Here is a 20932-nt window from a genome sequence, read left to right as displayed (position 1 = left end):
AGTCACAGCCACGTGAGGACATTTTGGTCAACGAGGGCCGGCAGGCACAGACGGCAGAGGTCCTGTCAGATTACAGTGGAGCTGGGAAATCCCCACCTCCTAGTGATGTCGTCGCCATAGCAACACAGGAGTGGCACCCATTGCTCACGTGTGTGTGCGTTGCCCATTGTGTGGAAGTACAGCACATATAGCTGTGTTCAGTACATGACACTGGATGACGATGACAAATGACCATGGCACCGGTTTATGTATTTACTATACTTTTTATCGTTATTTTAGAGTGTGCACTTTCTACCGTGTTTCCCCGAAAATAAGCCCTAACCGGAAAATAAGCCCTAGCATGATTTTTCAGGATGATACCCGCTGATGACGCATAAGCTCTTATGCATCTTTTGGAGCAAAGCTTAATGTAAGACCCAGTCTTATTTTCCGGGAAACACGGTACTTACAAAAAGAGTTTGCTGTAAGACCGTGTGCAGTGTTAGGCCAGCAGCAGTCTCCGTCATCTGGTGTTCGCTGTGTCTCCTGAGTGCGTCATTTTCTCTTGTGCTGGATGGAATCTCATCTTGTTGGGTTCATCATGGCCCTGAAACACACGAAATCTATGCTGATGTTGCCAGTAAGAGGCCACGTGAGTGATCACCCTGGAGACGAAATTAAAGTGATTAAGGACTGCGAAGGTGGGAAGTCAGTGATGGTTGCTGCTCGCCAGCCAGGCACAGCCCATACCACCACAGCCACCATTCTGAACAGGAACAAAGTGACAGAAGCTGTTAAAGGATCTGCTTCATCGAAGGTAACAAGACGAACAAAAATTCGAGAAGGGCCTAGATGAGACATGGAGAAACTTCTAGTGACTTTGAATGAAGACCAGGCACAGAAGCGTATCCCTCTCAGCACCATGACTATCGCAGCCAAAGCAAAAATTAGTCTGTGATGTTGAGAAAAAGTCTGGACCTGACCGTGACGCTGAGCCTACTGCCAGCTCGGGAGGTTTAAATGAATCAAGGATCCTCATTCATTCCACGATGTGGAAGTGAGCGGTCAGACTACGAGTGCGGATGTGAAGGCAGCTGAAGAATTTTGGGAAACTCGGGATAAGCTGATTGTGGAGGAAAATTACTCGCCAGAGCAAACATTCAATCTGGATGAAACCTCCCTGTTTTGGAAACAGACCTGAAAGGACTTTTCATCCAGAAGGAGGCCAAGTCAGTGCCAGGTTTTGGGCCTTTCACACACAGGATGCCAGTCTTGCCTGGGGGCAGTGCTGCAGGCTGCAAACTGAGACCCTTTGTGGTCTGAGAACCCCGGAGCCTTCAAGCATGTCAGACAGCACCAGTGCCAGTCAGGAGGCACGGACGGCACAGCGCCGCTTCCAAGCAGCCCTCCCGAATTGCTGCTTCACCAGCCAAATGGAGAAGTGCTGTGTGGACAATAACATACCTTTCAAGATTGTGTTTCTTGTTGGTAATGCTCCCAGACACCTCCTTTTATCAGTGACCTTGCTCCCAATGTCACCGTTGTGTTTCTCCCTCCAAACACCACCTCTGACCAACCAGGGGGTCAGGGAGTTATAGCAGCTTTTAAGGCCACTGTGCTGTCAGGCTGTTGCTGCCCCTGAGAAGGACACTGAGAGGACATGAATGCAGTTCCGGAAGGATCACAACATCTCTGAATCGAGAGCCTTGCTTGGGCTCTTGGGGCGACGTCACCACGGCCTGTAGGAGTGGCGTCTGGAAGAAGACGTTCAAGAGGCTCATCCGTGATTTCAAAGGGTTTGCCAAGGAGGAGGAGGCGGCAAATGTCACCAGGGCGTGGCAGAGATGGCAAACGACTTGACCTGGATGAGGGTGGCATCGGGGAGCTCCTAGAGGGGTCCCTGAGGAGACGTCTAACCAGGGGTTGGTGGAACAGGAACAGTAACACACAGCTGACAAAGAGGCAAGAGAAGAGGAAACTGCAGGAGAAGAGAAAGAAGAAGAACCCCCAAGAACACTCACTCTGAGGGTTTAGCAGACACTTTGTAGACCTCAACAAGCTCCTTAAAAAGTCTGAAAATGTGGCCCCAACACTGAAAGGTTTTCATTAATGGAGAGGACTGTTCAAGATGTGTTATCTGCTTACAAGCAAATCTACGATGCAAAAAAAAAAAAAAGAAAGAAAAAAGAAAAAGAAAGAAAAGAAACCAAGAAAACCATTCTGCACATATTTCTAACAAGAGTGACACCTCCTCAAAAAGAGTCTCAGGGAGGCCCTCCAGAGGGTGTTCCAGAAGAAGGCTGTGTTGTCACAGGAGATGACAGCTCCATGGGTGTCACTGCCCCTGAGACCAGGATGTAGATGTGGAGACAGTGACACTATGACCCTGACCCGGTGGAGGGCGAGGCTACTATGTGTGTCTGTGTCTTAGGATTTAACAAAAAAGTTAAAAAATTTTTCTCTTAATTTTAGTAGATAAAAAGCTTAAAGAATAAGAATATAAAGAAAGAAGTGGTGGCCAGTTAGCTGAGTTGGTTAGAACGTGGTGTTAATAACACCAAGGTTGCTGGTTCGATCCCCACATGGACCACTGTGAGCTGCGCCCTCCTTAAAAAAATTATATATATATATATATATACACATACACATACACACACACATATATATACACATATATATGAAATAAAAATATAAAGAAAATTTTTTGTACTGCTGTACAATGTGCATTTTAAGCTAAGTGTGCATACAAGAGTCATAACGTTAAAATTAACAATGTTTATAAAGTAAAAGTTACAGTAAGCTGAAGTTAATTTATTATTAAAGAAAGAAAATTATAAATAAATGGAATGTAGCCTAAGTGTGCAGTGTTACAAAGTCTACAGCTGTGCACTGTTGCGTCCCAGGCCATCACATTCACTCCCCCAGATCAACTCCAGTCCTGCAGGCTCCACTCCTGGTGTGTCCTATATAGGTGTGCTGTCTTTTATCTTTTATAGCACATTGTTACTGTGTGGTACCATTGTGATACAGTTGCCTGCAGGACTTGGTACAGTGACATGCTGTGCAGGCCGTAGCCCAGGAACAGCGGGCTGTGCCATACGGCCCAGGTGTGTGGTGGGCTGTGCCGTCTACGTTTGTGTCTGTGCCTCTGTAATGCTCGCACGATGACAGAATCGCCTCACAATGCATTTCTCAGAATGTGTCCCCGTCGGTAAGTGGTGTGTGACTAGAAGAGGATGTAAAAAAATGCACTTGGCTGAGAACTTGGAGCGGGGGCGGGGGTTGGGGGGGCAGATACTGCGTGGGAGACCCACGGCCTCAGGAGGCGCACAGCCATGTAAGAGCCACCACTGTATGCCCCTGATCCGCAGCCGGATACGGCCAAGCAAACATCAACCCCATAGCAGTGTCCATGGGCCTTAGGCAGAGATCCAATGTAATCCACTTGCCAGCGAGTGAGGGGCACCCTCCCTCGCGTAATCTGCTGTGTCTCCCAGGGGAGCGTCTGCCTTTGGGGGCTGTCCTGGGCACAGACGGCTCCTTAGGATTTCCCCCCAGGAGACGGAGACACTCACTGATCTGAAACTGAGTTTTCCATCTTTAAAAAATCAAACTCTGCCTGTGGAACAACCTTCCTCCTCTTTCCTTTGTGGACAGCTCCCGAACCCAACATCTGAATGACTCTGTAACGCAGCTATGTTACGTGACACGTGTGGGTGACTTCTCAGGGAGGTTGGCTTCTGGTCTAAACCATCTGCTTAAATTGCTGAGTTCAGTGGGATGTGTGTATAGTGACTGATTTTCTTGTTCCTGATGAAAGAAATATGTTTCTAAGGTACCTGTGTGTAAGAGTGCAAATGTTAGACCACAGAATATTGTGGCTTATTAATCTGATTTTATTTTCACTGGCCTCTTTGTTTACACTAATTGACTGTGTTGCCTCTTTCTGCATTTCTGTATTCCAGTAAATGGGAATTTAGCAATTAAGGATTTCTTTTATTCTGTTCAGTTCATCGCTTGCCCGTGAATTCTGTGATGGGGCTAATTAGACGCGTCACCTTTTTGTTTCCAAGCGTGACCTCAGCAGGTGGCTGGTTTATTAGCTTATTTTAAGCTTAAACAGCAACCAGAGCAGGGAGATGTCCTATCCCGCTCTGTTTGCAAATATGTTTCAAACTGAGGCTTCTTATAAATCCGGTGCTATCTGCAATGACGCCATACCCATGGCGCCTCCTTCTGTCTGGGGTGGGTCCTGCCCTCCCTTCCAAGGGTGGAGGCCCACTGTGGCCAAGGAAGCACCTATGGCTACCTGGAGGAGGGACTGGGATACAGGTGGCTTCTCCAGCTGTTTGAGGTTGAGCACAGGAGTGCTGCAAATTAGGGGGAGTGGTAAGAGTTGTGGCCCCCTCAGCCACCAGCCCTGCAGCCTATGGGGGCCTGGGTGGGTCAGGCGCACTGGGCACGCCTGCCTTCCTGTCTGGAGCTGCTTGTCCAGGGCCCCCACGCCCCCAGCCTTAGCTGGAAGCCAGATTAATTAAAACTGCAGCTCTGTCTGCAAACAGTGGGGCAGCACCCTGCTTCCTGTCCACACCTCAGAGCAAGGAGGCGGAGTGCTGGCTCCACACACCTGCCCAGGCCAGGTGCCCCTCGGAGCGGAGAGGAGAGGCTACGAGGGCCTTTCAGACGGTGCTGCCCCTTCTCCCCATTCACTGTCCACCTGCTCTAAGATGAACTTCCTCGTTATACCCTCCTACTGCTGGGGTGCAGGGAACTCAGGGAGACCCGCCCACACTCTGCCCCTCACTCAGCAGGAGCTGGAGGTGGACGTGGCCCCCTGGACCCAGCCAGATGACGCCAGCCTCCCCTCCCCCGTTACCTAAGAGACCCTACAGGGCAGCATGGGAGGCGTGGTCCTGCCAGATTGGGGCTTGGGGTGAGAAGGGTACATAGAGCCAGGAATCCACTGTGCCAGCAGGTCTGATCTGCCAGGCAGTGGCCAGCCCAGGCAGGGCATCACGCTGCAGCCCAGCAGTGGGGCTCCCGCTCGCCCTCCAGGCCTCTGGGAGCCCAGACGCTGCAGGACTGGCAGGGCTGTTGCATGGGGCCCCTCCTCGTGCTTGTGCATTCTGCTTGTTCCTATGGTAACTGCAGATCTGCACCCTGCCTGCCTGTGATTGTGTTCTGTTCTCCTTGTAGATGGAGGAGATAAAATTTAAGGACAGAGCAGTCTTCGTGCTGGAGAGAGAGTTAGGGGTGCAAGCCGGTCACGCTCAGAGACTGCAGCTCCAAAAACAGGCCTTAGATGAGCAGCTGTCACAGGCCAAAGAGGCCGATCGGCACCTGGGTAGCCCCAGGCGGGAAGTTCCTTATGCAAGTGGTGCAGGAGACGCCTCAGAGCCCTCAGCAAGCCCTGTAAGCACCTCCCGCTCCACCCGCAGGCCCAGAGCCCATGGCCACGGCAGGCACAGATCTCCCGCCCCGGGCACGCCGTGAAGTCTGCGCCTGCCAGCCAGACCTCGGAGCCCTCCGCTTTCTGGCTTGGCTGGGAGGGCAGAGTCTCCGCACCCCTCCCTTCCTTGCTGATGTGGTGCGGCACTACCTTCACTAGGTCCCCCTGTCATGGACCACCCCGCACCCCCTCCTTCCCAGGCTTTGGCTTCTAGCTGGAACCCACCTGAGTGACTGGGCCCCCAGATTGCAAAGGGTCCCTGGTATTTCCTGGGACAGGCTCCTGCCCTGGGCTGGTGGGAGACAACGCTGTGCTGCTTCCATGTCCATGCACGGGCTTTGCCTTCGGCTGGGAAGACTGGCTCCCTGCTCTCATCCCGGCTTCGACCCTCGAGCAGTGGTTTCGCCACTCGCCTCCTACCCGCTTTTCATGTGACCATGACACTTTCCTGCTTCTCCTTGGCTTGCCACGATGGCACGGGGCAGCCGACAACCTCACTGCCATACCACCATCCATCTCATTACTGTTCCTCATTCAGAGCCCCCTGGAGTGGTTCTGGGAAATTGGGGGGGGGTGTCTAAATTTTATGGACCCTCGTGAGGTCCTTCTGGTCGGTTCCCTAGCCTCTCCTGCACCTGCTGGATGAGGAACCATTCCTCAGTCCTGGACACGCGTGTGTTTGCTTTGGTACAAAACCGTGTGTAAGCTGAGCCAGCCCCAGGACAAAGACGTTTCAAGACTAGGAGACAACATCTTATAAACTTTCATAACCTGAACTAGAACCAGTCCCTGCCCAGGCACTGCACTCAACAGACTGCACTTCCTTCAGAGAGAGCCTCAGATGTTGCCACTGATTTTTCAGTGAAATTTCAGGGCTTAACAAAGTGACCTTTCAGAAACGCGATCGGAGGGGCACACTTCTTGGGAAACCAACACTGGAAGATTTAGGTTGAATATCGTTTCCTGTGCTCACCTTATCCTACTAGGAAAGGACCTCCCGCCAGCAGCGCAGGGCAGACCCTGCAGGGGGCAGGCAGCAGTGGCCAAGGAAAGCATGGGGTTGCTTCCGATGTCTTCTGAGATCACCCACACTTGGGGGTACCTGCATTTGCACGCCCTCACCCTCCCCATTTGCATTCTCCTGGACATGTCTGCTCCTGCGTTCTGCCCCATCGTGCAGTTTGCCGAGCCGCGAGGCTCTCCCTCGAATCTTGGGCGATCACCACGCGGTTTCTGTGGCATGTTGGGATTTGCAAAGGTTTCTATGTGTCTACCTACAGTTATTTGCAGTGGATTTCTGTTTTAGGAACAGCAGTTAGATGAAAAGGATGCTCGGCGCTTCCAACTTAAAATCGCAGAGCTAAGTGCGATCATTCGGAAACTGGAGGACCGGAATGCCTTGCTGTCGGAAGAAAGGAATGAGCTGGTGAGGCCGGAGGCGTAGGGGTGGGGCTGGGCTGCGACATGGGCGGGGCTAGGTCCGGCGATGGGGGTGTCTTCTGGCTCCTACGGGCTTACGGCTGCAGTGTGAGGGGAGCTGGGATGTCCACTTCCAAGATTCCCCATGGAAAGGAGTGGTGGTGACATGGTGGGGCTTGCGTCTAGGACTCCTGGCTGTTTCCAATAAAACTTTATCAACAAAACCACGCGGGGCGCCAGACGTGGACCTCAAGTGCTGGTTGGCTGGTTCCTGCGCTGCATTATTGAGAAAGAGTGCCCTCAGTTCTGCGTGTTATCTGGGATGTGTGAGGACTCACCCTTCCGTGGCGCCATCACTGTTAGTCCTTTTCACCTGCTGAGATTTTCCACTGACTTGTGTCTCCCTGGGAGAGCTTTTCAAAGAGCCCCGGGGGTCCGGGCCCAGGCAAGTTTACCCAGCTCTGACGGCCCCCCAACTGTGACACTTCCCTGTTACCCAAGCTTGTTCTGCTCTGTTTGCTGACTCTGTATGGTGACCTGCTGTCACCACTAAAAAAAAAAGCAAAAACAAAACAACATCTTTGTAATTAATTTTGTCTTTCAGTTAAAGCGTTTAAGAGAAGCTGAGAGTCAGTACAAGCCATTGCTGGATAAAAACAAACGCCTCACTCGGAAAAACGAGGATCTGTCCCACACTTTACGTCGAATGGAAAACAAGTTAAAATTTGTCACCCAGGAGAACATAGAAATGGTAAGGGACCCTGACGGTCCATCAGGCCAGCAGGTGGCGCTTCTTCTGCACCAGCAGCAGTCCTCTGTTTCTCAGGCAGGAGGTTTGACAAGGCCAGGCCTTCAGTCTCACTATGTTTGTGGGGACAGGAAGTGCCACAGGCCCGCTCCCTGGGAGAGAGGGCCTTAGATAAGGGTCTGGGTGCTTGAAGGCAGGTGTCACAGGTGTCTGTCTAGGGGAGTGACAGGTGGAAGCAAAACAGAGCAGAGAAGTCGCTGAGTAGGTCACATCCCCCCACCCTCACCCCGATGCCATCTTCCAACTCTGAACACGTCAGAGGGAGTGAGAGCCTAGGGCACTGGCCGTGGGAGGGAAAGGAACCTCTCCTGGGGCCAGGAGAGGTTCTACTCCTGCCGGGCCCACTAGCTGGTGTCTTGTGTATTCCTTCTGGCCTCAGGGGCCCCAGAGGCCGTGAGTACAAGTTTATCCCAAACTCAGCAGATGTGGCAGGCAGGCAGGAGTGACCCCCACACCCCACTCTCCAGAAACCCCCTTCTTTTTACACTCTAAGTTTAGAAAAGGCAGTGGGGTATGAACTGGCACGGACAACTCTCTCGTTTTTGGGGTGCAGAGTTTTCCCCGTGGGCACTGAGCCCAGGCCTCACAGCTCTGACCCCACTTTGGGGATCAGCCAGGACACAGCCTCGGTTTCCCTGGGCTCTGCAGCTGGACTGCTCCAAGGTCAGAGCAGGGAACCCCCTTGCCCATAGCCAACCGGGGAGCAGTGGCAGGGCTGTGTGGGCACCTGCAGGCTGAGTGGGAGGACCCTAGCTCCCCCATCACCTGGTTGGACCATCCACTCTGGCCCTTGTGACATGGTCTGGTTTTTCAGAGACACAGAGTCAGGACCATAAGGAGACCCAGTTCCTTGAATGACCTGGATCAAAATCAAGATGAACGAGAAATTGACTTCTTGAAGCTGCAAATTGTGGAGCAGCAGGGCCTCATAGACGAGCTTTCCAAGGTGACTAGGCGCAGGGTGTTCCCCACGGTCTGGGTCCTCCTGCTCCTCTCCCCTCTCTGTACCCTGCTGCCCCCCGAGGTTACACCCTCGTCCCCTCACCCCCTGGGGTCGGCTTGGGCTGGGTCCCTTCACTGTGGTCGTGCTGGAGGTAGCCCTCCCCTGAAGCTCTGCTTCCTCTCACTGCTTTGGACCAGGGTTTTCAGCAACTGAAGTGCAGCCAGTTAGGTTGTGTGTCACCATGACAGCAGCTGGGGGCTTAAAACCGCAGCAACTTGTTTCCTCACAGTTCTGAGGCCAGAATCCAAGACCCAGGTGCTGTCAGGACGGCGCCCCCTCTGAGAGCTCGAGGAGAGGACCTGTCCTTGCCACCAGGCCTCACCGCTCCAGTCTCTGTCTTCACGGGCCTTCTCTCTGTGTCCCTCCCTTCTCTCCCCAATGCTCCCCTCTCCTCTTCTCTCTAAGGGCACTTGCCCGCCCTAATCCAGGATGGTCTCATCTCAAGATCCCTAAATTAATCCCATCTGCAACCACCCTATTTCCAAAGAAGCTCACAGTCCCAGGTTCTGGGATTAGGACACGGACATCTTTTCTGGGACCCCAGCCAGGCGGCTACACTGCCCTGTCCCTGCCACCTGATGCCCCCAGCACAATTTTGCAAATTGTCCTTCATCAAACCCTCCTTCCATTATCCTGATTTGGGGTCCTTCTGCTTCTCGGTGGGACCCCAGCTGGCTCTGGTCAGATCACTTCAGAAGGAGCTGCCCTGGTCATTCTGTGTCCTCGCACAGCAGGAGGGATGGCAGCACCCCTCTCTCACTAGCGTGGCACGTGGCCAGAGTGCTGGCCTGCCTTGTTTCGATGACTGGAGTTGCCCCAAAGTAACATGAGACGGGACAGACAGATGCCCATGTCCCCCACAAGCTGTGGGGTGGGGCCTCACCCACACAGCCTGCCCCGACCGTGCCTGGAATCTGAGCTCTTGTTCAGTGACACGGTGACAGTCCCCACAGTAATAAGAACTTAGGAGGGAACAGGAAAAGGAAGACGTCAATAACAGTGCACATTATCTCATTTCTGGAAGGCACAGTCACCCTGAACTGATGGCCCCCGGGTGTGCCCACAGGTCACGGTCCCTCTGGGGGATCAGCTTAGGAAGGGAGGAAGGGCCTTTCGGACCAAGTAAGACCCTCAGGGCAATGGGGGAGCGACCGATTCTGGGTGTGGGGCGGCCTCTGTGGGTCCTGGGAGGAAGGGTCACGCTCGAGTTCTCCAGCATGCTGTCCTCTCTTCCTAGACCCTGGAAACGGCTGGTTATGTGAAGAGCGTGTTAGTAAGTACCACTTGGCACCCCCTGTCCTCACACCCCTTTCCCCTGCATTGTCCCTGGGACCCCACCTATGCCAGTGACTCCTTCCAGTCCAGACAGAAGTGGTGGTGTCAGCAGAGGGTGGATTTTGTGAGCACAGTGCTGCCTACCCAGAGGTTTTGCCCAGGTGACTGAGAACACCCATCCATGCCCCGGTGGCCTATGGCGGCTCCCAGCTCCTGTCACTATTACATCAACTATCCATGCGGGGGTCAGATGACCCCCTGTCGGGGGCACTTCCCCCGCTCCAGGTTTCTGAGCCCCTGCAGGACAGACCTGCAGTCTGGGCCTACACTGTCACGGTCACAAAAGTGCAGCCGAGCTCCCTGGAGAGAAGCGGTCATTGGTCTCTCAGACATTTGTGGGGTCCGTGTCCAACATGTGCACATCTGCTCAGAGAGTATGCAGGGGCTGGGCTGTCATCGGTCCTCTCCAGTCCCATTTCTGTGTGTGCTGTTCAAATGCCCTGTCCCCCGCAGGGCACCCCAACCACCACCACAGACACGAAGGGGCTGGAGGATGGCTGAGCATGACGGGCACCTGAACGGTGGTCACGGCCACGCCCTGTGCGTCTGTGGCAGTGTGGGCAGTGTGCCAGTTTTGAAGTTACCCTGCACGTCCAGTCGAATGACAACACAGGAACATTAAAGTGTGTACTTGAAACTGATAGAGCTGTTCAATTACTCAAAGAATCTCTTCAACTGGCTCTTGCAGGAGCGTGACAAGCTTTTAAGATACCGGAAACAAAGGAAGAAAATGGCAAAGCTCCCCAAGGTAAGCGAGGGATGCCAGCGTGCGTGCACGTCACACGTGTGTCCCGAGCGCCCCCATGACTGGACCTCTTCCTCTGCGGGAGAAGAGAAAATGATTTTATTCCTTCTAAAACTTGTAACTGTGAAAGAACAGAAACAGGATGCTAAGTAAACACTCTGTTTATAAAGTTAAAAATCCAACTTTATTTCTTTCAAATTTTCGAGAGGTCTGACATGTGATGAGCAGGGGTCAGCCCCGGGACACTGGCTTTCCTGCTGCCCTGTGTGGGGACCTGCCTGAATCACGCGGTCCTGAGGGCCGCGCCCTGTGCCCACACAGCTGGCCCCCTGTCACCATTGTCTGGCCACCACTGCACTGCAGGCTGTGTCCTGTGTCCACAGGCCCCATGCAGGCCATCTGGCAGACCTGGGGTAACTTCTGTGCAACACAGTCCTTTTGGGTAAAACTGTGGTTTCTATCAGAGGACGTTTGGGAGACAATTCCAAAGGACCTAGCTTGCATCCTGCTTTTGCAAAGCATGTGTGTTTTCGTTTGGCTTCTGAACCGTCAGCAGTGTCCCCATGCGGGCAATCAGATACTCGTTGGGCGCCACTGCCAGCTCATGGGGCTCTCAGAAGGGCCCCTAGGAGACGTGAGAGGGCGTCAGGTGTCTCAGGTGTTCAGGGGTTATCCGAGGCTGGAACCCGACAGCTCCATTCTAGCAGAGTGGACCGGCTGCAGGAGTTCTGCCCTGTCCACCTGGGCCCTACCGCCGTGAGTGGCACTTCTGTGAGCCGGCCGAGCTCAGCGGCGAGGGCCAGAGGTTGGTGGCCGCCAAGAACTCTGTGGCCAGTGGACCTTCCAGGAGCTAGAACTGGAAGCAGCCTGGGGGAGGGGAGTCCGGGATGCTGGAGTTAGAGGTGAGCCTTGAGGCATCCCCTCAGGCGGCCCTCATGCTAGTTGGGGAGGCACCTGCTTTGCTCTTGTTTCCATTTTTATTCCAATTTGCCAAGGATGATACTTTTGAAAACACAACAACTAGACAACTAGACAAGTGGCCACGTGTTGAATGCTGGAATAGTGTTCACTGTCGGTCCCATGTCATGTCATCTGCACGGTGGCAGTTCAGTGCCACTACCCTGGGATCTGCAGAGCAGGTCCCCACCATGAAGGTGGACTGCGTCTCCACAGAACTCCAGTCCCACTTCCAGAAGGCCCCCTTGGCCTGAGCGCGGGAGGCTGGACCAGACCCAGGGCAGGAACACTGAGAGCTGGGGTGTGGCCAGGCAGCACAGGAGAGGTGGGAATGACCCAGGGGCCCCGGGGCTGGTTGCTCGCCCATCTGGGTTTGGACTGAGGCGGCCCTTCTGTCCGAAGCCGGTCATCGTGGAGACCTTCTTTGGGTACGATGAGGAAGCCTCCTTGGAGTCCGATGGCTCTTCCATCTCGTACCAAACGGACAGGACAGACCAGACCCCGTGCACCCCAGACGACGACCTGGAGGAGGTAACACAGAGGCTGCTGGACAGTCTGGCGGGCGGGTCCGGCAGGATCGGGTCTTGAGCTGCTCCCTGGAGAGGAGCCCGGTGGTTCTCACTGGCCGTGACCCTAACAGTCCGTGGGTTTGCACTCTGAGAAACACCCCCTTCCTCTGAGGGCACACCCAGGGCTTCACCCCATCAGTATGGAGGTGCAGAGATCTCCCCCTCCTAAAGGGCTGCACGGGGAGGTCTGAGCCCCCAGCACGGGGGCAGCAGCATGACCAAGGGGACATGCTGGGGCTGCACAGGCTTTGTCTCCAATAGAAACACGGCCAGGGTGTCCCCCTGCTGGTCCCTTCCAGAAGGAGGCCACCTCAAACACGGGCCATTTGAGCCTGTGCTGACTGGCTGTGCCCCTGTAGCCGGGAAACAAGCAGCGGCTGCTGGGCCACCGCCCTGACCAGGCCCAGGGGGCTCTGAGGCCATGGTGCCCGCCCCCTCAGGTCTGGTGGATGCCCCAAGGCCATGGACCTGCTTACAGATCTCAGACACAGCCGGAGCTGCCACCAGCAAGCTTAGGGGAGCAGAATGGGCTGGGGTGCTGGGCCAGGTTAGGGTCCCAGGGTCCGGTTGCTCCTGGACACGGCCACCCTCCCACGCAGACCGCTAGCTTGTCCTCTGAGCAGAGACCCCTTCAGGGTCCAGTGGGAGGTGTCACTGCAGCCAGAAGGAGGCGTTGGGGGCCCTGTGCGGGAAGGGGCCTGCAGTGGGAAGCAGTGGGGAGGAATGCGGCCAGCTCGTTTGGGCAAGCGGGACCTCAGGTGAGCCTGCTCAGGGCGGAGGGGCCGGGTCAGGGGGGCCTGGCCAGGGGTGGAAGCCCAGCTGGGCCCCCGGCTGCCGCCCCACGAGGCTCGCCCTGACCTCAACCGCCGGCTGGGCCATCTGTCCGCCCCAGGCCGAGGCTGGGCACTAAGTGGTGTCTCGTGCGCCTCCAGGGTATGGCCAAGGAGGAGACAGAGCTCAGGTTCCGGCAGCTGACCATGGAGTACCAGGCTCTGCAGCGCGCGTACGCCTTGTTACAGGAGCAGGTCGGAGGGACGCTGGACGCAGAGCGAGAAGTTAAGGTCTAACTGACTTCCAGTCCACCACGTTCCCGCTCCCACCCGGCACCTCCCTGCTTGAACCCTGGCCAGCAGGGACTCAGTGGCTCCACCTTCCTGAGGGGCCCTTCTCTCCCGCACTTGATGTCGTCCGGTGACCCTCCCCAAGGCAATTAAGAGCAAGGTTCGGGAAGCTGGCACTGTGGTCAGCTCATTGGGTGGGACCTGGCCCGAGCGGTGCCGGCACAGGTGTGCTGATGGCTGTCCAGAGAGCAAGTTTATCCTGCTCCAGGCCCAGTGTGGAGGGCACGGGGCCCGAGGCTTCTTGAAGGTGATGTCACCTTCCTTGCAAACCTGGCAGAGGAGCTTGTAGGGAGGTCTCCCTTAACCGAGGCAAGAAGGTGAGGGAGGGTCAGCGTGTGAGCTCAGGTTTTGAAACTTGCCGAGCTTACTCACTCATCCACCTTGCTCTGAGCTCAGATGCTTTGCCCACCTCACCCTGTGCCTCGCTGGGCAGGCCCAGCCTGGAGCAGATGGATGTCCCCCCTGTACCTTGTTTCCCTGGATGAAGTGGGGGTTGCACACGTCTCGAGTCCCATCTGGGGAGGTGGGAAGTGCTGGCTGCTCGGGGAGGCCGTGGTAAGAGGCCCCCACACCACCATACCTAAGCCTCTTGGACTTCCTGACCGCCTCCCGGACCTGCAGGGCTCTGACAGGCGCCACACAGGGCGACAGGCCACAATCCCTTGGAAGGAAGGGCTCTCCTAAGCCAGCAGCTCAGCCGTGTGTGGGTCAGCTCTGCTTCCCCGACCACCCTGCAGGGCACAAGGCCATTGTCCCATGAGTGTGTGACTCAGTGTGACTGGCTGGGCAGAGCATGAGCCTCTGGGGACCAGGGGACAGCGTCCGCAGAGCCCCCTCTGGAGCTGCCTCTGGAGCCACAGGCCTCAGTCCTCTCACCCTCGACCGCCTGGTCACTTGGGCGGGTTTCCTCTTTGACGGTTCAGCGAGGGCACCTGTCCTGAAAACAGTGGTGGCAGACGCCTCCCCTACTGCCCCTTCCCGTGGAGCTTGGCTCGCCTGCCAGCCAGCAACCTGCCTTCCTCTGGCCTGAAAAGCAGAGATGAAAATGGAATGACTTTTTTTTCCTAATAGGGAACTTTAAATGTTCCCTCTCCCACTGATGTGCTTAGTTCTTGCCCTGACCTCAGAGAAGGGAGCAGGACAGTCCCTCTTCATACTCCTGGAGCCCAGTGGCCCAGGCAGCCGGGCGGGACTGGCTGAGCCCCTTCTTGGTGGCCAGAGAGGGACAGCTGCTGTGACCATTTGGAAGCTGGAAGAACTTGTTCCCCTTTATCCTGTTGGGTACCAGAGAACCCACACAAAAACAAACAAAAAAACTGAGAGTATTTTGGACTAGAGAGTAAAAATGTCCAAACTGCATTTTTTTAAAAGTGACATTCCCATGCAGGCAGACTCTGTATTAAAATTGGAAATGGCATCCCTCACTGCACAAATCAAGGAACCCTTAAAGTGAGGGCGGGCACGGGGCGGGCACAGGGCGGGCACAGCCCTTCCCGCACGCGGTCCTGACTGTGGGCAGCTGCCACCCCACCCGGGCCTCAGCCTCCTTCTGAAACACGGGGTGCTGCCTCACTGGGCCCCTCCACCCCAACCCCTGCCCCGGATTCTCATGGAGGCGTCACTGTTATTCCCTCAGGCCCTCAGGGAGGGAAGAGGCGGGGAAGGGGGAGGAAGACGGGTGGGGGGGTCAGATAGGCAGATCCAGGGCCCACGGACCCCAGGAGGGCCCCAGGGCCCCACACGCTCTCATTTGCCCTGGAAGCTGTTCTCGGGGGAGCAGGGGCACCCATCAGGGTAAAGCACCCCATGGTTTAGACCTCAGAGGGAATTAACACACAGGACAGCGGTTGGGAACCCCCAGAAGCCCAAGGGAGGCTTGGGGCCATCTTCTGAATAAGGGGCAGGATGAGGGAAGGAGGGTAAGTGAAAGCACAGGCAGTAAAGGAGGGAACCAAGCCTGGCAGAGGGCGCTGGTGCCCCAAGGGAGGCATCCTGGGGCCTGGGGGGCTGACCAGCCACCCGCGCCGTCTGGGTGTGGTCGTAACTGTCATCCAGGGACTGGAAAGAAGCCCTTTGCCAGCAGCCAGCAGGCCCAGACATCCTTGTCGACTGTGAGATTTCCCATAACAGCCCCTCAAAGTGAACCAGCGATCTCCCTGGAATCCGAGTGGGGCTGACTTTGCCTGCGGCCGCAAGGCCGTGAACGGCCGCTTCTCCAATAGCCGAACCAGCGGGCAGGCTGTCCTCTGGGTCCTGCCGCGGGCCTGTTCTGGCTCCTAGGAAAAATTTGATGTCTGTCTCCTCCCGTCCTACAGACCCGTGAGCAGCTCCAAGCAGAAGTGCAGAGGGCACAGACCAGGATAGAGGACCTGGAGAAGGCGCTGGCCGAGCAGGGGCGGGTGAGTGCCGCAGGCCGCAGGGGCCACGTGGGGTCCGGCTGAGGCAGGCCTGTCCCCTCCTGCTCCCTCTCCAGGACCCTCCTGGAAATGGGTGAAGTCCTGGGTGGTCACCAGCTGCGTGGCACAAGCTGTCACTAGGCGGTTACTTCAGAGGCTGTGTGAGGTCCTCGTTCAGAGCCTCTGCTCTGAACTGTGACTTGGACACTGGCCTCATGACTTTACCCGCAGTGTACTTATTTCTGCATTTCATTCCATTTTCAAGGATATGAAGTGGATTGAAGAGAAGCAAGCACTGTATCGGAGAAACCAAGAGCTGGTAGAAAAGGTGCGGCCAGCCCATGGTTCGGGAGTCTGGCTGGGTCCCAGGAAAGCGGGAATCCCCCACCCTCATCCATGGAAGTGCGGGGTCCCTTTGGTGCCAGGCGGGGCGGACGGCCCCACCTGGGCCTTCTGTGCTTCTCACTTCTGTGGGTTGCCCACCTCTCAGGCAGCCCGGAAGGAGGCACCTGGGCCCAGGCAGAGCCTGGTGTCCCTAGCAGATCCTCGATCCGTGCTTGGTCGTGCTCATGGGTTCTGTGGTTGGTGATGGTTAGAAAAACTCTGAAAGAGTTGCCTTTTCAAAACCATTGGAATCATCCCAAGCAGAAGCCACTGGGCCAGGGAACTCCACTCCGCACCGCGGTCCTCAGAGCCAACGGTCCTGGGCAGAGTCCCTCAGGTGTACAGGAGACCAGGCTTTGGTGTCTGTCACTGCCGAACAGGTGTGAGCACACGTGTGACAAAATCATGGCTTCACCTGCTGCCACCCACTTATGAGCTCTCCTGGCCTGTGGATGACAAGAGCCCTCCAAAGTGCTGCCATCCGTCACCCCCACCCTTAGGCTGGGCTCTGTGGCCTGGAAGACTGGATCAGATGTCAGATGGGTCAGAATCAGGGTGCATGACTGGGCTGTTCTCAGTAGTGGCCCGAGTAAGGGGCCACTGCACCTTCCCCAAGCTGTGCCATCCCAGCTAGGTGTCCATCCTGGGGTGTCTCCCTCTACAGCACCCAATCCCCCAAGTCCAGTCTGTCCTCTGGGGCTGCACACTGGGGCTGTAGGTTTGTCAGATTAGACTCAGGCAGTCGGTGGCCATCCGAGTGGGTAGGGCCTGGAACTTCTGGGCCAGGTCATGTGGTGACACAGGAGGTGGCAGTGGCCACACATCCAGAGGCAGAACAGCCACCGGGGCCTCACAGATCGCTCTGCCAGCACCATGCCTTGGTGACGGGCTGCTTGGGACCCTTCCCCACCAGCAGCTGGCCTTGTCCACAGGCAGGTGACAGGCAGAGAAGGTAGTGCCTTCCCTAGCAGGCCAGCCCTTCTGGAGGTAGTCCAGGTGGCCATGAGCTCACAAGCCTGACGTGCGCCCTCACAACAGTGCTCCCTGCAGACAGGCAGCCTCCAAATCAAGCCATGGGCCAAAGGCCAGTCGTGCCCCATCCGGGTCCATCAACCCCACAGGGGGCAATGCTCTGGGTGCTGTCACGTCTTGAGTGGTGAGTGACACCTACGTGCTTCCTGTGGACCCTCCACACATGTCTTAATGAGCTGTTCCTGTGGCACTCACATGCACATGCAAACGCTCCTGTGCGCACACAACTCACATACACACATGAACAACACTCTTGTGTCCACATAAACACTCATGAGCACACTTAAACACTTAAACATGCACACTAAAATGCACACAAAAGCATTCACGTGCACACTTGAAAGCTTGTGTCCACTTAAACGTGCGTGTGCACACAAATGTTTGTATATGAACGAATACTCACGAGCACACTTAAACACGCACCTGTACACATAACACTCACATGCACACATAAAGGCTTGTGTGCACACTTAAACACGCACGCACACATACACACAAATGCTCCCGTGTACACGCAAACACTCACGTGCACACTTAAACTCTCGCACGCCCACTTAAAACTTGTGATTTTTCTCTGGTATGATGGGCATGGCGTCACAGCGCCCGCTGTTCAGGGTGACACATGGCTGTGAGGAAAGACCCAGCGCTAATGGCACCAGCTCCCTCGGAGGAGACGCTCCTGGTCCATCAGACCGTCCTCTACGCATCAGAGCAGGCTCTTCAGCCCCCCAGTTCAGCTGAGGGGGGGCCAAGCCACCTGCCCATGGTGGACACTCTCCTGGTGTTTCTCTGTCCTCCGGGTGCCACTGGGGACACACGCTGTGGGCTGTGTCATGATTACCCTTTGAAAGGTATGGGCTTCACACATTAGGTTCTTTTGTCAAACTTAATGTGGAACCAGTCCCTTAATTAGTGAAATCAGTTCTGGAGGGTCACCAGGCAGCCACAGGACATGGCTCCTCCTCCAGACACTGTCCCTGAGACTCTGAGCCACCCTGGGCTCCAAGGAGTGCTGCCCAGGCCATTGGCGAGGCAGGGGCCACACGGGGACATCTTACCTCTTGTGCCCACTGCACCAGCCCATTAGAGGAGGGGTAGGGCTAACCCAGGCTCCCTGGGGGGACCCACACAGACCCATGTTGGAGGGCTCTGGCCAGGCACGCAGGCTGCTCACTGTCCCCGCTGACCGCTGGCAGCTGTCGGGGAAGCCAGGGAGTTGACCTCACGTGACTTCCAGTGTCTCGTCCATCTTCTATTTTATAGATTAAACATATGGAGACGGAAGAGGCTCGGTTAAAACATGAGATCCAGGATGGGAAAGACCAAAACGAGCTGCTGGAATTCCGGATCCTGGAGCTGGAGGTGCAGGGCGGGTGGGATGCTGGGCGTGAGAGGAGGTGTGAGTGTGGTCGCCCGCATACATGGCCTTCCTGATACACACGAGCCTTTGCACACGACCCAAAAGGCTGGTTGGAAAGTGCACATCTCTTTGTATGAGGGTACCGTGCAGGGACCAGCTGCCCTTCTCCTGGGCTCTGCTGTCCTGGCCCTCGCATTCTGCCCTAGGCCTCCTGCAGGGGTGGGGGCGGGGGCCAGGCTCCCTTGGAAAGGGTCCAGCAGGGCTTGGACAGCCTCATGGCTGTGGTCACCTTCCACCGGCCACTCTCCCCTGAGAGGGTGGATGGGACATGAGGTCCACGTTGAGGCCGGAGGCAGTGACTTGGGCTGGTACCCGCCTGCTGGCCACCCGCACACAGCTCCAGGGCTCCCCTTCAGCACACCTGGCAACAAGGAGGTCATGACCCTTGCTGGAGGGTTGACCATCCTCTCATACGACAGTGACCCAGCTTTGCTTGGTGTTCCTCTGCTCCCGAATTTCCACCTGGCTTATTTCCTGGAGTCCCAGTCCACCTGAGATGTGGGGCATGGCGTCCCCACTTGCCCACTGAGGAAGTGGGTTGAGTCCAGATGGAGCTGCCCCTCAGGGTCCTCCCATCCACCTCCCTGGGTGGCAGGAAGGTTGTGAGCCCCCACCCCCCATGTGTGACCATCCCCATGGTGGACGAGCGAGCTGTCCCAAGGGCCGTCTGGGCTGGGGGCTCCTGCTCCTGTCGGCATTAGTACAGGGACCATCTTCTGGGGCCGCTGCTCCTGTGGTCAGAGCTTCATTTTCCACAAACACCGTGCTGAGCACGTTCGGTGGCCTCTGGCTTCGCCACGTTCCCTGGGCCGCCCCCAGCACAGCCTCCGTGGAGGGAGGAGATGGGTGGGAGCCGCCGCCTGGGCCCAGCCTTGCTTTCTGTCTAGGAGAGGGAGAGGAAGTCGCCCGCCATCAACTTCCACCACACCCCCTTCGTGGACGGCAAGAGCCCCCTCCAGGCGTACTGCGAGGCGGAAGGCGTGACGGTAACCCCCCGCCCCGACTGCCCTGACTGCCCACGCCCACCCCTGCCCGGCTGGCGCTTACCTGCCGCGTGTCCCTTGTCTCTCTGCCTCCAGGACATCCTGGTCTCAGAGCTGATGAAGAAGCTGGACATCTTGGGGGACAACGCCGTAAGTGTATGTTGCTCTCCTGACTTGTGCATGCCTCCTCGTGCTGACCACCCCGAAGCCCCAGTCCTCCGTGGTCCAGGGGCCCCTGTGAGTCCCACTGCAGACCTGCCTCAGGCTGCCCGCCCCGGCCGCACCCTCCTTGTGGCCGGAGCTGCTTGAGACCGTCCCTGGATTTGGGAGAAATTCTGTTCCTTTCTCAAGTTGATCCTGCGCCTGTGTGGGTGGCGACCAGCACCTTGAAGCACGGTGGGGTCGGGCCCCTGCTCTGCTAGGGTGGGAAGCCCCTGCTGTGCACACCCAATTCCTTGGCAGACACACTCTGGCCACGTGTTCTCAGTGTCTGCAATCCCTCTCAGTCCTTCACTCCTCCACACCCTCGGTGGCCCGTGACTCTTGAGGTTCTCATGTCCTTGGTTCTGGAGGCGGGAAAGAGCCCATAAATAATCCCCAAATCTCATTTAAGGCCGAGTTCCGATTGCTACAGCAAATTCCTCAAAGCAATTCTAATTACTGAGTGGAAAACCTGACTGTTCCTCTTCATCCCCCTCCGTCCTCTGTCCATCCATCCATCCGCCGTCCTCCATCCTTTGTCCATTTACCTTCCATCCATCCTCTGTCCGCCCTCCAGCCATCATCCTGCACTTGTTGAGCCCACCCGCCCAATGGGGGGCTTGTGCACTGGGTGGCAGCCCCACTGCACGGCCCAGAACTTCTCCCCACCAAAGCGTGCTGACAAGCACATGGGCTGCAGCTGTCCTGAGGCCTTGGGCTCCCCATCATGGTCACTGCTCTCAAGAAAGAGCGAAGCACTTCATCACATTAGTGTACTTCATGCAGTTGAAGGAGAAAGAAAAGAAAACAAACGCATGCAATCTCTCTCTCTCTTTCTCTCTCTCTCTCTCTCACACACACACACACACACCGGGCACTCATGCAGCCTGGCCAGTTTCCCTGGCGGCAGGAGGGATGGGGGACACCGGACCGCAGCCCCAGCATCACACCCGAGCTGGGGTGCAACGTGCCCCATTGACAGAGCCTGCCTCTGTGCCTACAGCAGTCAGTCACTGCCCCCCATGCGCTTCCTACCCCTTCCTGTCTGTCCCACAAGTTGGGCCTAGCAGTGGGGACAGCCCAGCTCCCGCCCTGGCACTGATAAAGGTGGCAGGTGAGGTCTGAGAGTCA

The 20932-nt window shown here is 56.4% G+C and overlaps 1 protein-coding gene across 10 annotated transcripts in view; it reads left to right on the top strand.

The window, feature by feature from the left end:
• The window catches only part of JAKMIP3 (Janus kinase and microtubule interacting protein 3), a 75003-nt gene that overhangs the window by 37068 nt on the left and 17003 nt on the right, over positions 1–20932 (top strand). For 4 of the 10 annotated variants that reach the window (XM_033131086.1, XM_033131084.1, XM_033131085.1 and 1 more), the window contains exons 4-16: positions 5176–5391; positions 6735–6854; positions 7452–7598; positions 8470–8601; positions 9896–9931; positions 10682–10741; positions 12098–12226; positions 13197–13325; positions 15701–15784; positions 16047–16109; positions 18461–18559; positions 19505–19603; positions 19697–19756. In XM_033131086.1, the coding sequence (XP_032986977.1) occupies positions 5176–5391; positions 6735–6854; positions 7452–7598; positions 8470–8601; positions 9896–9931; positions 10682–10741; positions 12098–12226; positions 13197–13325; positions 15701–15784; positions 16047–16109; positions 18461–18559; positions 19505–19603; positions 19697–19756 (1374 nt within the window). The remainder of the gene's footprint in view (positions 1–5175; positions 5392–6734; positions 6855–7451; positions 7599–8469; positions 8602–9895; positions 9932–10681; positions 10742–12097; positions 12227–13196; positions 13326–15700; positions 15785–16046; positions 16110–18460; positions 18560–19504; positions 19604–19696; positions 19757–20932) is intronic. The other 6 variants (XM_033131087.1, XM_033131093.1, XM_033131091.1 and 3 more) reach the window with 5 other exon arrangements.

Source organism: Rhinolophus ferrumequinum, chromosome 16, assembly GCF_004115265.2.
Source record: "Rhinolophus ferrumequinum isolate MPI-CBG mRhiFer1 chromosome 16, mRhiFer1_v1.p, whole genome shotgun sequence".
Lineage (NCBI taxonomy): Eukaryota > Metazoa > Chordata > Mammalia > Chiroptera > Rhinolophidae > Rhinolophus > Rhinolophus ferrumequinum.
This window is presented reverse-complemented; position numbering and strand designations above follow the sequence as displayed.